A 15,342-nucleotide genomic window follows, 5' to 3' on the forward strand; every position below is an offset into this window, starting at 1 on the left:
GGAGGAAGAAGAAGAAGAAGAAGAAGAAGAAGAAGAAGAAGAAGAAGAAGAAGAAGAAGAAGAAGAGGAAGAAGAAGAAGAAGAAGAAGAAGAAGAAATGAGTTTACTTCCTAGTTTAGGTTAAGTATCCCTTATTTGAAATATTTGGAACAAAAGCACTCTCGGATTTCAGATTTTGAAATAGTTTACATACATAAGATGCTTTGGGAACAGACTAAGACATAAACAGTCTTTTATGTTCCCTATATATATATATCGTACGCATAGCCTGAAGACAATTTTCACACTATTCTTAGCGTATATGCACTTGAATGGGGCACTGTAGACTGAGCGCAGAGCCTCATACATGCTAGGCAAGCATTCTGAGGGCTTGCACCTGAGGGCTGTGATTGTGACTTATCACATGAGGTCCAGTGTAGATTTTCTACTTAGGGTAACTATTCTCAAAAGTATTGAGGGCTAGAAAGATGGCTCAGTGAATCAAGTGCTTACCACATAAGCCTGAAGACTAGAGTTCAGACATTCAGAACGAATATCAAAGGTACACAGAAATGGCAGCAGCCTGTAATTCCAGAACTCAAGAGGCAAAGTCAGGATGTCTCTCCCTAGGGCAAAATGGTTAGCTAGACTAGCTGGAACCAGTGAGTTCTGAATTCATCTAGACCCTGCTACAATAGAGAGTGATCAAGAAAGAAAACCAGTGTCAATTTTGGGCCTCCACATGCATGTGTGCACATGTGAATATATATCCACACATACATATGCATTCATATACACATAAGCATATACTCATATACTACTGAGAGTGTGTGTGTGCATGTGTGTTGGATTTATTATCATTTCAAATTTCAGATATATGAATTAGAGATGTTCAAATCATATTGTATATTGTTGAAGGTTGATCTAATGCTAATTATTGGCCCTAAAGATCTGGTTACTGCCCTCCAGATACACCCATCCTTGTTTGTGTAAACCTGCCTAATACATACCTGACTGGTTGAATAAACAGCCTATACTTGGGCAGGGCAGAACGGGGTAGGCTGGTTCCCTGGGATTTTTGAGGAAGCAAACAGATTGGAAGAGAGGAGGAAGGAGGATGCCAGGATGGGTTAGCCTAGAGAAGGAACCATGTGGGACTGGAGAAAGGACTCCAATGATGGCATGGAAAGACCCAGAAAAAGAATAAAAGCAAGTACCATGGAATTATGGATAAAAGGTAGTCCAATTGAGGAGGATTAAGGCAGATGGCATTGGATGGTGACTGATAGATAGATGGTGAGGCTATTGAGACAGTGTAAGTGAAATATCTGCCCAGCCCAAGGTAAATAAGGCAATTATAAATCTAACAGGTGTCTGTGTCTTATTATTTATGATAGTGGATTAAATAATATCACTGTGATAATCTTAGGGCTAATAATAAATAATATATAGCACAACGCCTTTCTATTATAAAGAACAATAGTATATAGACAACTATATAGTAAGAGGCAGAAATTCAATTCAATACGATTCATAGAAGAGTTTTTGGTGTTTTTTGGTTGTTGTTTGTTTTGTCGTTTTCTTTTGTGTGTGTGTGGTGTTTTTTTCTTTTTTTTTTTTTTTTCATTTTTCAAAACAGGGTTTCTTTATGTAGCCTTGGCTGTCCTACACTCATTTTGTAGACTAGGCTAGCCTCAAATTCAGTTATCCACCTGCCTCTGCCTCCCTGAGCTCTAGGATTAAAAGTGTGAGTCATTATGCCCAACTTTGTTCATAGCAGTTCTTATAAACATTTTTTTTACAACTATTCTTTCCTTAGCCTTACAAGTTTCAGAAAGGATAAAAAACAAGTCTTTCTTTTAAACTACTCACTATAAATTCTAACATGTGTCTTCATTCAGTGTCACTTCCCTGCTCCATCACTGCTCCATCAGCAGGATATGAGCTTTGGGCGGCAGTACTATGTGTTTGCCAGAGTATGCCCATGCAGTTGAGAGATACATCTGGCTACTGATAAATCAATCTCATGTGACAGCAGTCATCTATACTTCCTAAAGGCCTATTTGACCAACTCACCACTGGAAAATCTGTAAGTCCAACTGTACCTACCCTTTCCTCTTCCTTTTGTTTTGCTCTTTAAAGGCAGAGTCTTACATTGTAGACCAGACTGTTCTCTAACACCCTGTCCTCCTAACTCAGCCTCCCGAAATGCTGGGATTGCAAGCATATGCCACCATGATCAACTCCCTTCTTCTTACAGTGGAGAAAGTGTCATTTGCTTTTCAATCCACAATTCATTCACAAGACAAAGAAATCCAATGAAAAGCTAAACATTTACTTCCTTAGTAAATGTATAAAAGCATTTTCTCTGAATTGCTTACAACTACCACATTCTTAGTAGATGAAATCTCATGGTCTGCAACTTACTTAATAACAAGTAAAATAGAATAGTCCATTGAAACTACAAGTCAAGACTAAACTATAGCAAAAAAAAAAAAAATCCAAAATAAAGTTAAAAAAGCAGATGCACTTGGAAACAGTATGATAATAATAAAACTCTTAAGAACAAATTTAGTAAAACAAAACATAAGGTGCAGGCACAGAAAACTACAAAATATTGTTGACTGAACAATGGATGTAATAAAAGAGACCCTAGGATAGCCCATAGAATCCTGTGTTCAGGAAGTCACCTTCATCAACATGTATACAGATACAAAGAAATATTTAGCAAGCAATCTCGTTTCTTTTCTAGAAACCAACAAGCTGATTCTCATTTTGTATGGAAATAGACCTGTCAGAATGACCCAAAAGTAGCTAAAAAGAACAAAGTTTAAAGATTTTTATTTTCCAGATTTTAAAACGTTTTTTTTAAAGCAATATAATTAATTCATGTGAATTTGACCTCAAGTCAGACAACAATGAAGCCACAGAAACTGGCTTCATTGCTTTTGGGACCTTGATGACAAATAACACCATGGTGGAAAGGATAGATGACAAAGCAGGCTGCTCGTCTCAGGGTTGGCAGGAAGCAGGGAACTGGAGAGGAAGAATCCAGGGACATGAATGTCCTCTAACCCTTCAAAAGCATACCTGTAGTAACATATTGCATAACAGTGGGCAACAGGAATGTCTGGTAAGAGTGTGAGTGAAGAACTGAGCTAGACAAACGTACTTATTTGCTTTGTAATTTTTGTTTTATTTTAAATGAAAGTTGACTTCTTAAATTAAAAAACATTTTTGCACCAGGTGGTGGGGCACATGCCTTTAATCCCAGCACTTGGGAGGCAGAGGCAGGTGAATCTCTATGAAGGTTTGAAACCTTGCCTGTGTAACAGACAATGGACAGAAATGAAAGGTGGGGGGAAGGGGGAGAAATGTTTTTGCACAACTTGATTTAATTCACTTGCTTTTTGTTTTCTACCAAATATTTTAAATAGTATGTTACAAGGCAGAGTTATTTGAGTTATTAAACCAACTATGACAGCTGAAGGATCACACAAGCAAGCCTTTGTTGCCAGGGTCCTTTTTGCACTTGCAGGCCTGGGAAGCTCATTGTTTGTGCCTATTGCTGTAGTAAAGATGAAAAAAAAGTGTTGGGCTATATAATGTTTATTACTAGCCCTATGATTATCATGGTGGTATTATTTAACCCGTTATCACAAATAATAAGACTCAGACACTTGTGAGATTTCATAATTGCCTTATTTGGGCTAGGCAGATATTTCATTTACACTGTCTCAATATCCTCACCATCCAGGCCCCATCCAATGCCATCCACCTTAATCCTCCTCATGTGGTCTACCTTCCATCCATAATCCCACGGAACTTGCCTGTATTCTTCATCTGGGCCTTTTCATGCCATTATTGGAGTCTTTCCTCCCAGCCCAAGTGGTTTCTTTTCCACACTTACACATCATGGTGTCCTCCTCTCTTCCCATTGGTTTGTTTTCCTTGATTCTCCTTTTTTTCTAAGCCTGAGAACTTTAGCCATGCCTATCTCATTCTGCCCTGCCCAGGTATAGTCCATTTAATCAACCAATCAGGTATGTTCTAGGCAGGTATACAAAACAAGAATAGGTGTAACCAGATCTTGAGGAGAAGCATTAGAACTAACCCCAAGAGCCTATCAATATTACAACAGCCTCACTGCCTGACAGCAGTCTTGAACAATCTTGAGCTGAGCACCTTTGTTGACTTCTTGTTTGAACACACACAAGAGAAAAAAAAAAGAAAAAGACAGTATAGCGGAGAGCCATCTGTAGCAGTCTGTTTTAAAACTCTACTTTATTTGAGGTGTTTAGGCTTCTACCTCCCTTCCACCAACTCCACAACCTTAAGTAGGAGACAAAAAAGATTACTGGGGAAATGGGTCCTGGACCACTTTACATCTCCTGGCTATTTAGGGTCAGTGGGGTTCTTTTAGGGCTTTTTATCCATCTCCGTCAGCCACAGATGCAACTAGCAGGCTCCTCCATGCCATTGCATCCTGAAGTGTTTCTCTCTGTCTGCCTGCTCCAAACCACCATACCATCTCTGGTCTCTCCAAACTGCTACATGTCATATGCCAACACTGAATGCCATACAGAATGCCTCCATCGAAAATCATACCATCTTTTTCTTGCTCTCATATTTATACTCAAGAGTCCTAGACCATACTCCTCTCCGTGTAGCATGTAGAAGGCCACTACCAGTTGGCAAAGATCATATCCCAAACATAGCCCAACTAAAATCCCATACTTGGGATTAAAACAAAAACATATTTACATAATATACAAAGAAACCAAAACTTCCATTACAATGGGGTGCTCCAGTAAAATGTGAGATAAAACGCCCTTACTTCACTATGGCTTCTCCCAATGTCCTCATCTTTCATCTACAAAAATAAGATACAAATCAAGAGACACAGCATAGGCCTTAGAAGACCCCCAATTACTTCTGTCAGAATGCTCAAGAAGCCCTTTCATCCTGTTTGAGTCCGTCGTTCTCCTCCCATTGCCCAGCCTCATTAAAAGCAGGACTCCTGGGAACTCTCACAAGTTGACTCAAGCAAATGTATGGAAAGAACAAGGCTCACCTTGGCAGACTCAACCATGCAATAAAACCTGCTTGAAGCCAGGCATCATCCTAGCTGTGTGCTCCCTCCCTTAGGCTCTCAATTCTAACTAAAAAGAATTAATTGAAGCCCTGCCATGTTCCTCACATAGTTCTTCCTTTTTTCTGATCTTCAGAGTGCTGACAATTCAAACTTTTTAAACCAAATTGTCTCTCTAGCTCATAGTTTTAATAAAGTTCATCTGTAGTGGTGCTGCACAACTATAATCCCAACAGAGGTAGGAAGATGTCTATGATTGTGAGACCAGCTTTGTCTACATAGCAAGTTCCAGGGCAACCAAGGCTACATAGTGAGACCCTATCTCAACAAAACAAAATAAGCCAGGTCTGGTAGCACATGACTTTAATTCCAATACTCAGGGAAGCAGAGGCAGGCTATGAGTTCAAGGCCAGCCTGGTCTGCAAAGTGAGTACAGGACTCCAAGGCTACACAGAGAAAGCCTGTCTTGACAAAACCAAATGAAACCAAAACAAAACAAATCTCAGGCTAGAGAGATGGCTCAGAGGCTAAGGGCACTTCTTAATTTCAATTCTTGATTTCAATTCTCAGCAACCACATGGTGGCTCATAACCATCTATAATGAGATCTGGTGCCCTCTTCTGGCCTGCAGGCACACGTGCAGGCAGAATACTGTATAAATATTTAATAAATAAAATATTTTTTTAAAAACAAATCTCATGTCTCTAGTATATGGTTTAATAAAAATTGACGGGTGCCAACCTCTATAAACAGGAATGAAAACATTAAAAATAGCAAAACATCTTTTCCTTGAGGCATACTAGAGGGAGCCATTTTAGAAGCTAAAAGTCATTCATTCACAAAACAATTGGGACACCACTGAAGGTAAGTACCATGGATACTGAAGGAGCTCCCATGGTAATGTCCCAATCATACTTCCTCCATGGTGCTGCCTGAATGACACTAGACATTAAAAGATTAAGAAAATGAGACTCCTCCAGGCAACCCAGGAATTCACCTTGAGGTTGAAGGCAAGCAGGGTGAAGTCCCTTGTAAACCTGATTTACTCTGTGAGTAAACCAGAATCCAACGCCCTCCAGATTTGATCCCCAAATCAGTGTGACCTCTAAATAACAGCAAACAAGGCATCCTCAATTCAGATGTGGCACCTTTGTCTCTAGAGAATCATGGTCAGGGCAGTAATCTTCCCCTTGTTCAGTGACTGAAGGTCAGGCTGTATCAGCTCCTCTGCAGTGCTAGTGTCTGGTCTGTAGGAGACAATTTGTTATAAAATATATAAGGTAGAGAAAAAAAATGAAGGTCCATCATCATAGCATGAACAAGAGCAGGGACTCTGGAGAAGCTCACAGTCTGGTGTGACCAACTCTAGATTGAGAGATGCCCTCCATAGCACTATAAGGATGCTGGAAGGACAGCACTCATGCTCCCAGGAAGGAAAGGATGTGGTGGTTTGAACAAGAATGCCCCCATAGGCTCATATATTTGAAAGCTTAGTCACCGGGGAGTGGAACCCTTTGGTAGAAAGATTAGGAAGTGTGGTCTTCTTGGAAAAAATGTGTCAGTAGGGGTAGGCTTGAGGTTTCAAAAGTCCATAGCAGGCCTAGTCTCTCTCTGCCTCTCTGCCTCCAGATTAGAATGTAGTTCTCAGCTACTGTTCCAGTGCCAGCCTACATGATGAGTTGCCTTGATCATTATGTCTCTTCATAGCAATAGTACAGTGACTAAGAGAGAGGCATTACTGGAATAACTCAAGAAAGTTGAACAGAGGTTCTCATATTGACAGGAAGACAGACTGCCATGAAAAAGTCATACACAGAAGAACACAATGCCAAAGCTAATGTTCTAAAGACTTCTTAGATGTTCTGGAAACCACAAATGCACTTGAATAACAAGGGCTGAGGGATCAGTGTGGGTCATCAGGAAACAAGGCTAGAGAAGTTAGTAAGAAACTGTATCATAAAGGGTCTGAACACCTGGTAAATAAGGGTCCTATACCAGAGGAAGATGCAGTGGGGTCAGATGTGCATTTAAACATGCCTTGACAGGATCTTCTGGAAAATGTACTAGGGCAACACAGGCAATATGGAGGCAAAGTCAAGCCTCTGTCAGTTGGCTGACAAGAGAAAGACATAGACTAAACTGCTCACCATGGAAAATAGACACTGCTGAAAATATTCCAGTGTATGGGCCACAGTGGTGCACACTTGTAATCCCAGCACTCAGGGAGGCAGAGGCAGGCAGATCTCTGTGAGTTTGAGGCCAGACTGATCTACAAAGCAAGTCTAGGATAGCCAAGGCTACACAGAGAAACCCTGTCTCAAAAAAGAAAGAAATAGAAAATATTCCAGAGTAAAGTGATGACCAACTGAGTGGGGAAGACAAGCAAGAGATACACAGGCCCCTCTGGAATTCATTTTTAAAAAGCACAAAGCTAGGAATTCTTTCAAGAGGCTGGGAAGATGTACATGGGGTCCTGAGTTTGAACCAAATATCCAAAACCCACAGTGATATACTGTTCATCTATAATCCAGGTGTTCCTATAATGAGATGAGAGGCAGAGACAAGACAATGCCAGAAGCTCACAGGCCAGCAAGTGATGTACTGCAGCAAACAAGAGACCCTACCTCAAACAAGCTAAAATTTGAAAACTGACACCCAAAGCTGTACTTGGACCTTCATGCATGTGCTTCTGCAAACATGCACACATGTACAAATGCACACACACTATTTTTTTTGAGGAAATAATTTCTCATTAGGGATTTATTGGCAGTTGAATCTCAGGAAGGGAAAACAAAAGTGCCCAGGGAAAGTGATCAAAATGTGATTCACTGTATAAAATCCCCAATATCTAAGAGAGATGATTTTTTTTCCCAAATTTTTAATATACTGATTGTACTAAGCTAATTCTAACCACAAAGCTTAATTTTATTATTTACTTAGGTTTTTTGAGACAGGGTTTCTCTGTGTGACTATGACTATTCTGCAACTCACTCTGTAGACCAGACTCAGACTAGGACTCACAAAGGTCTGCCTGCCTCTACCTCCCAAGTGCTAGGATTAAAGGTGTGCACAACCTCCAGCTTAATTTGATTTTCCTAATGAATTCTAAGTTGCAAATAAAATGTTTTTAATAAACTTGATTCTGTTTCCCCCCCCTTGGAACATTATGAATGTCTTTATCAGCTGTCAAATATCTCAGAATTCTGAAAAAAAGCTTTTTCATGCTTACACTGTCCATTTGATCAGCTTGAAGGAAGAAATTGTATCAAAAAAAGACAATTTCTTAGAAGAGTACAAATAAATTAAGATGGAAGCCAAGGTACACTTCTGACTGGCTGGGTCCTAAAGTTTAAGGGACAACCCCCCTTCCCCTCAAAATGCCACCCAAAGCCTCCCTGTTTTCCCTTTCCCTGACAGCCAGTATGGACCAAAGAAAACTCTCTGGAAGCCAGGACTTATGTGAACAGGCTCCAGCGCTCACAGGCTGTGTCATGTCGCACTGTTCTTACCTGTATACAATTCTTTCCCTCTGTAAATCTTCCAAACCACAGCACAGCTCTGCAGCATAGAACACAGCTCTCGGCTCCTCAAAGCCAGGATTGCCCAGGTTGTAAATGTGGTACTTCAAATCCCCTCCATTCATAATGGTTAGCACCAAACACAAGGTATCCTTGGTTTCATAAGTGTAGGCTAAACTAACCTAAAGACAACAGCATCATAAAAAAAAAGCAATATACAAAAAAAAAAAAAAATCTGCTTGTTCACTGTTGACTTACTCCATTTACTAACAACCCAAATTATTTATTAGGTTTATAATTGGAATACCAAAACACTATGTGCTTCATAGAAGCACACACCACATACATCATATGGACCTTTACTTAGCAAAGATCCCACGCAGTTCTGCATGGAAAGTAAGTAGAGTAGTTCGGATATTCGTTTCTCCACCCCATGGTCTAACTGTGTAACACTGAGAACTTCTAAAGCACCTGCATTCGGTAGTGCTGGCAAGATCTTGCTGCTCCATACTCCTCCAACATTTGGTAGTGTTGATCTTTTGAGTTTGAGTCATGATGGTCAAGGTATAATGGCTTCTGATTATGGAGGTTTGTTGTTTCTTTTTGTGATGCTGAACCAAATCCCCAATCCTTGGTTTTGGATGCCTGGGTCTCACTATGTACCCTAGGTTGATTTCCAACTCACTATATAGCCAAGGCTAGCCCTGAACTGTAAAACTGTTTTTAATTTGCAATGAATACTCCTCATACTTTTTCATATATTCATTAGTCAGTTGAGCCTTTTTTTTGTGAAATATCTTTATCCTTTTGTTTTGCTTTGTTATGTTTTTTGAGAGATTTTCCAAGGCTGGCCCTGAGCTCCTAGGATCAAATGGTCCTCATGCCTCAATTCTCTGAGTAATTGGGATTACAGGTACACCTGGTTGAAAATAATATTACTCCTCCTCTTTCTCATTTTTCTATTAGTTGGACTTAGTGCCTTATATCTGTCAGACAAGTACTCTAACACAGAGCTTCATTCCCAAATCCTGATAAGATCTGCTCACCTTTTTACTGTCTTGTTTGAAAACTCAAACACAAATGTACACACGCATACATGAACCCACCATGTTGGGATTTTGATCATGATTAGACTTAACTCATTTAATCTCTAGATCAACTGAGAAGAACCAGTATCTTCAAAACACTGAATCATCCAGTCTGGGAACATGCTCCCCCTCTGTTGAGGCATTCTTTAATTTCTTATAATAGCTTCTCACAGTTCTAAGCATAGAATTCCTGCATATTTTGTAAAATCTTTTCCTAGACTGTGATGGTTCTTGATCCTATTATAAATGTTATCAATAAACTTTTCATTTCTAGACTGGGGAGACTGTTCAATGGTTAAGAGTGCTTGCTGTACTGGCATGAAAACCTGAGTTTTGATCCCAGTTTAAAAAAAAAAAAGCTGGGTGTGGCTAGAATACCTGTAATCCCAGTCATGAGGTGGGAGGAAGGGGCTTGCTAGTCAGTTATCCTAGCTGGAAAAAAAGAAACAACAAACAAACCAGCAAATTTCAGGTTTAGTCAGAAACTCTGTCTCAAGAAAATAAGGTGAAGGGTAATAAAGGAAGATATTCAACTTCCTCCTCTGGCCTCTGGAAGCATGTACATAGACATGTACTTGGTGTGTACTCACAAGTTCATATGCTCTCTTTCTCTCTTTTTCTCTCTTTCTCTTCTCCTACTGCTTCTGGCTGATTCACTTACTGACATTTAGTTAAATCCTAGGTTAGTTATATAGAAAGTCTAGGATTGTCTCCACATATAGCTACATTGTTCAAAAATAAAGAGAATCTTTTATTCCTTTACTTCTTTCTCTAGCTATAATCCTAATCCTAACTTAACCGTAACTCCTTTCCTTTATTTTATTGCACTGGTTACAATTTCCAATATCATATTATGTAGAGATAGTGAGAGTGGGTGTCCTAGTCATGGGGGAGGGGTCCAATAGCTCTACATGATGTACTATGTGGGCTACAAAATAAAGCTAGCTTGCTTAGAGCTCTGTCACTTTGGTTGTAAGCTAGCCTTTAATGGCTGAGGCATCTTTTCAGCCTTCTTTGAGCTCTTAGTCATTAATCAAACTTGGATTTTAATAAAAGCATTCCTTGCAACTACTATAATGACCATATGGTTTTCCTCCTTTATTCTAGTAATGTGATTGAGTACATGAACTGATTTTCATTTCTGGAATAAATACAACTTGGTCAACATTTTTTATTAAACCCTAGGAGAGAAAAAGTTGCAAATAGAGGAAAGAGGGTTGAGAATGAGGAGGGTGGGATAAAGTATCCACAGCACACCTGCTGTCCACCTTTATCATCAGTTTATATTTGTTGGACCAGAGTTAAACTGCATGTTATTTCTAATTTGTGCTTTTAAAACAAAGACCCTTACTCTCTTCCCTCCTGCAAAGAAATATCCATCCCATATACACTTAATGCATAGTAAATTAATCTTGAGAACCATTTATCATGCCAGCCTTGATCTAGGTCCCAGGACCCAGTGGGGAACAAAACACCAAAGGGTTCTGATTTTCTATTCTGTAAACATCAAACAGTGAAGCACAGAGTGACTAATGCAGAGAGATATTCAAGAATGAGCAAAGGTAGTAGCCATATTCCAGATACAGGGCACATCCAGCTCCGAGGCCTAATGGGACATCTTCAGAAGCAGGGTGGAAGAGGCTGTAAGAGCCTGGGGGCTTAGTGCCTGAGAGGCTGGAACAGAGTTCGATTCTACTCTCAGTGTGAAAATGACCAAAGAACAGTTTGAGTAGGAAAGTGTAGAAAAATTTAACTCCTCCATAATTTATTGCTTTATGTAGAAGAAACTGCAATGGGCAAGTGCAGAGAGAAGTGAGAAATCAGGAGAGTATGTGATTGCATAGATGAGGAGGTAGTGGGAACCCTTACCCAGGACTTAAGAATAGGTCAGAACCTGCTAACAATTAACTGTAAACAGGAAACACACACACACACACACACACACACACACACACAAAGACAGATAAAATAAGTCTAGGTACTTTGGAAGAAGCCAAAAATATAGGAACAAATTTTTGTTTTGTCATAAGCCATAACTACTTACATCCCTCTCATAAAGGTAAATTTGAGGTTTCTATGCTTCAAGGTAGTACAATGTGTTTAAGCAGCTCTAAGATGAATGTGTTTTTATTAAAGACTGTCATTTAACTCCATGTAAAATGTAGTAAACACATAGACCCATGTTACTAGACACAGATGCTGGCTATGAAGAGGTGCTGGTTTAAAACATCTGTCTCTACAAAGCAGATAACCTTGATAACAAGAAATAAATGACTCCGTGGAAATAAATTTTAACACTAAAAATCATTGTATAACCATTGTCATCCTCTGTCTTAACCAGTCTTTATACTTCAAAAGAGTTACATAGAAGTGGAAAAACTACACTATACAACACACAGCCTACAACCTGGGATCACACCAGTCCACTCCATCTTTGGTTCTTACCTGCAATACTGAGGGTGAAATTTGAAAGAGCTGATAATTGGAGTATGGTAGTTGAGGGTCCAGTGGAAATACTTCAGGCATAGAAAAAGAAAGAAAGAAGGAAGGAAGGAAAGAAGGGAGGGAGGGAGGGAAAGAAAAAAAGAAAGAAAGAAGGAAAGCAAGCAAGAAAGAGAAGAGAGAAAGAGAGAAAGAAAGAAGGAAAAAGAGCAAGAAAGAAAGAGAGAAAGAAAGATGGAAAGAGAGCAAGAAAGAAAAGAGAAAGAAAGACAGGAAGGAAAGAAGAAAAGAAAGGAGGAAGGAGGGAGGGAGGAAAAAAGGAAGAAAGAATTAAAGGATGGGAAATAGACTGAGATCAGAGAGAAGAAAAGGTTCACTTTAGAAGGACTTAAAAAAAAGAAACTTTAGGTACATCAAAGTCACCATGCTGATGGGCCAGAACTGATGATGAGACAGCTAACACATAAGCTTGGCTATTACAAGGGGAAGAAAAAACACTTATCCAGAATCATCAAGGTATGAACACTTGACAGCATGGTATGGTAGACAGCATTACAACAGCAGGATCAGCACTGCCCCTATGCCTGCCAAGCCTAAATTAGAGGGACACAATTACAAAATGAAACTATTTCCAATAGGGGACAGAAAAACTCCACAAAAACTCAGTGAAGAAAAACAGCACCTGAGTCCATAACTTGAGTCAGAGTTTACAACAGGACTGATGACCAAAATGCTATGACTGAAACAATATACGGTTAAGTTTTGTCATCTTCACAGGCTCTAGAATCACTTAGAAGACAAACTTCTGGGTCTGGGACTGTGTTTCCAGAAAGGTTTGGCTGAGTGGGAAAACCTACCCTGAACACTGGAGACACCATCCCGTGGCCTGGGGTCCCATACTGAATAGAGAAAAGAAGTTGAAATCAACATTCATATCTCTGTTTCCTGACTGTAGATACAATGTGACCTGTCACTGTATACTCTGGATGATATGTCTTGTCTGACATAATAGACTGTATCTCTTCAGTTGCTTTGGACAGATGTTTTTATCACAGCAACAAAAGTAACTGATAACATGAGTAAAATAAGATACTTACTACAAATCTACTATGCAATTTTTCTAAGATCTTTTTCTCATTTAGAGCCAGAGCTTCACTTTTCCTCTTCTTTATTCTTTTTTTTTCTAGTTTTTTGCAGGCATACATTTTTCCTGTAGATCGTACTTGACAGGCACAAACCTAGTTTAAGGCAGAGAAAAAAACTTTATATATATCCAGCATTTTAAGGGCATATGTAATGAACTGTTTTCTCTATAATATTCTTCCCTGGTAAAGTCTGGACACAGCATGTGAAAAGCCAAAGCCACTTGGTATTAGTAAGTAAAGTTTTCAGCCTGATCTTCCTCTGACCCCAGTTTCTTGTCAATAGTAGCTGCGGGGGAATGTGAAGTGAATGAAACAGTATGCTTTTATCAAGATGCTAGTGGAACTTGTTTTTGTATATGATCATGCTGAGTCTACTTAAGTATGTCCTGGTATGTCTTTAGATTCTTATAAGAGCAATAATTTTATAATATAAAAATTTAATAATTCTGAATTTTTTTTAATTGAAAAGTTCAAGGCTCCACAGATAAGAACATTGAAGCCAGTCCTGAAGATACCTGATAGGCTTGGGTCAGATGGAAGGGAAGGAGGACCTCCCCTATTGGTGGACTTGGAAAGGGGCAGGGAGGAGATGACGGAGGGTGGAATTGGGAGGGAAAGAAGAAGGGGGCTAAGGCTGGGATACAAGTCAATGACCTGTGATTAAAATAAAATAAAATAAAAAAGAAAAGTTCAAGGCTAAACACACTGGTTCCATATACTCAGGAAGCTATAGCAGGGTCTATCACTCTCCTGCTATAGATGAAGTCAAGATATCAAGTTAAGATCACACAACTGGAAATGACAAGCAGGACTTGATCTTGGGCTTGAACAGCTCTTCAGTACACCACACTATGCTACCTTTGGAACAAGACTTGCACCCAAATGCTCTCTTCTGCTCTTGCTTTAGGAAGCTGGAGAACTTAAAGCATAATCAAGAGAATTACTAGTGGTAAAATAAGTAAATTATGATTGCCCTTTAAGCTCACTGGCATAGGCAGGTGTTAACACTAGGAACTTGGACTGGAGGGAAACTGCAACTGTCCCTGACTGACTGACTCAGTAAGGCTCTGACAGACACTCAGAGTAGAAGCAGCTTGTGTACTGTCCTCTGGGCCTTGACTTAGAGCCCAACATAGCCACAAAAAGTCTACAATGAGCTATCACAGTTAATTCATTCTTCTAATCATGCTTGAAACCCCAAGTAAATGTATCCAAATATATTCTGTATCAAGTCTTTCATAATAATTAAAATGCTCAGGAGATCCTACTGAACCAATCTTAAATCATATATGATTATAATTAGAATTTCATTTATTATAAACATGAGACCCAGAGGCTAGAGAGATGGCTCAGAGGTTAAGAGCACTGGCTGTTCTTCCAGACGTACTGAGTTCAATTCCAAGGAACCAGATAGTGGCTCACAACCATCTATGATGAGATCTGGTATCGTCTTCAGGTGTATAGGTATATATGCAGACAGAATACTTTATAATAAATAAATAAATCTGTTTAAAAACAAAACAAAACATGAGACCCAGATCCCTAAAACTTCTTTTCCTCTGTTCTTTAACAAAATCTAAAGCCTTGTTTCTGGAGATCAAGAACAACAGCATGAGCTGAAGAGAGAAGAGTCTCTGGTCTAGGACACATTCCACAGAAAAATGGTTCTTTACAGATCATCCCCATGAAGGTCTTACAGCAGCGTTGGGTAAATTAGCCAAACAAACCTATTGGTTATGCAAGTCTCCAGGTGTGTCAGGGGTACACCTCCAACAAGAAGTGATGGTAGTTCTGGCTCACTTTCTTTACCTCAACATGCAAATGGCTGACAGAGCTCACTTGAGCACAATAACTCTGGAGTTGGCTTCCTAAATTAATTTTGAGACAAGGCTGGTAGATTCTGCTTTTGTGTTAAAGTAGAATTCAAGAACATGTATGATTGAAATCACATCTAGGCAGTGTAACCTGCTTCTGATTTTAAAAAGTGTTAGTTCCCAATGACTTGCTGGTCTCATGATGACTTGGAAATGCATACACTGAATACGATCACTCCAGATAATTATTGGGCAATTAACATT

At 39.4% G+C, this 15,342-nt stretch overlaps 1 protein-coding gene across 21 annotated transcripts in view; it reads right to left on the reverse strand.

Moving 5' to 3' along the window:
* Nucleotides 1-15,342, reverse strand: part of Grk4 (G protein-coupled receptor kinase 4) — a 64,760-nt gene that overhangs the window by 19,838 nt on the left and 29,580 nt on the right. For 17 of the 21 annotated variants that reach the window (XM_021643682.2, XM_060365464.1, XM_060365471.1 and 14 more), the window contains 2 exons: nucleotides 13,217-13,357; nucleotides 8,581-8,771 (listed from right to left, as the gene is read on the reverse strand). In XM_021643682.2, coding sequence (XP_021499357.1) covers nucleotides 8,581-8,771; nucleotides 13,217-13,357 — 332 coding nt within the window. Of the gene's footprint in view, nucleotides 1-8,580; nucleotides 8,772-12,122; nucleotides 12,194-13,216; nucleotides 13,358-15,342 lie in introns of those variants that run through there. The other 4 variants (XR_009585062.1, XR_009585061.1, XM_060365474.1 and 1 more) reach the window with 3 other exon arrangements.

This window comes from Meriones unguiculatus, chromosome 12 (assembly GCF_030254825.1).
Source record: "Meriones unguiculatus strain TT.TT164.6M chromosome 12, Bangor_MerUng_6.1, whole genome shotgun sequence".
Classification (NCBI taxonomy): Eukaryota; Metazoa; Chordata; class Mammalia; order Rodentia; family Muridae; genus Meriones; species Meriones unguiculatus.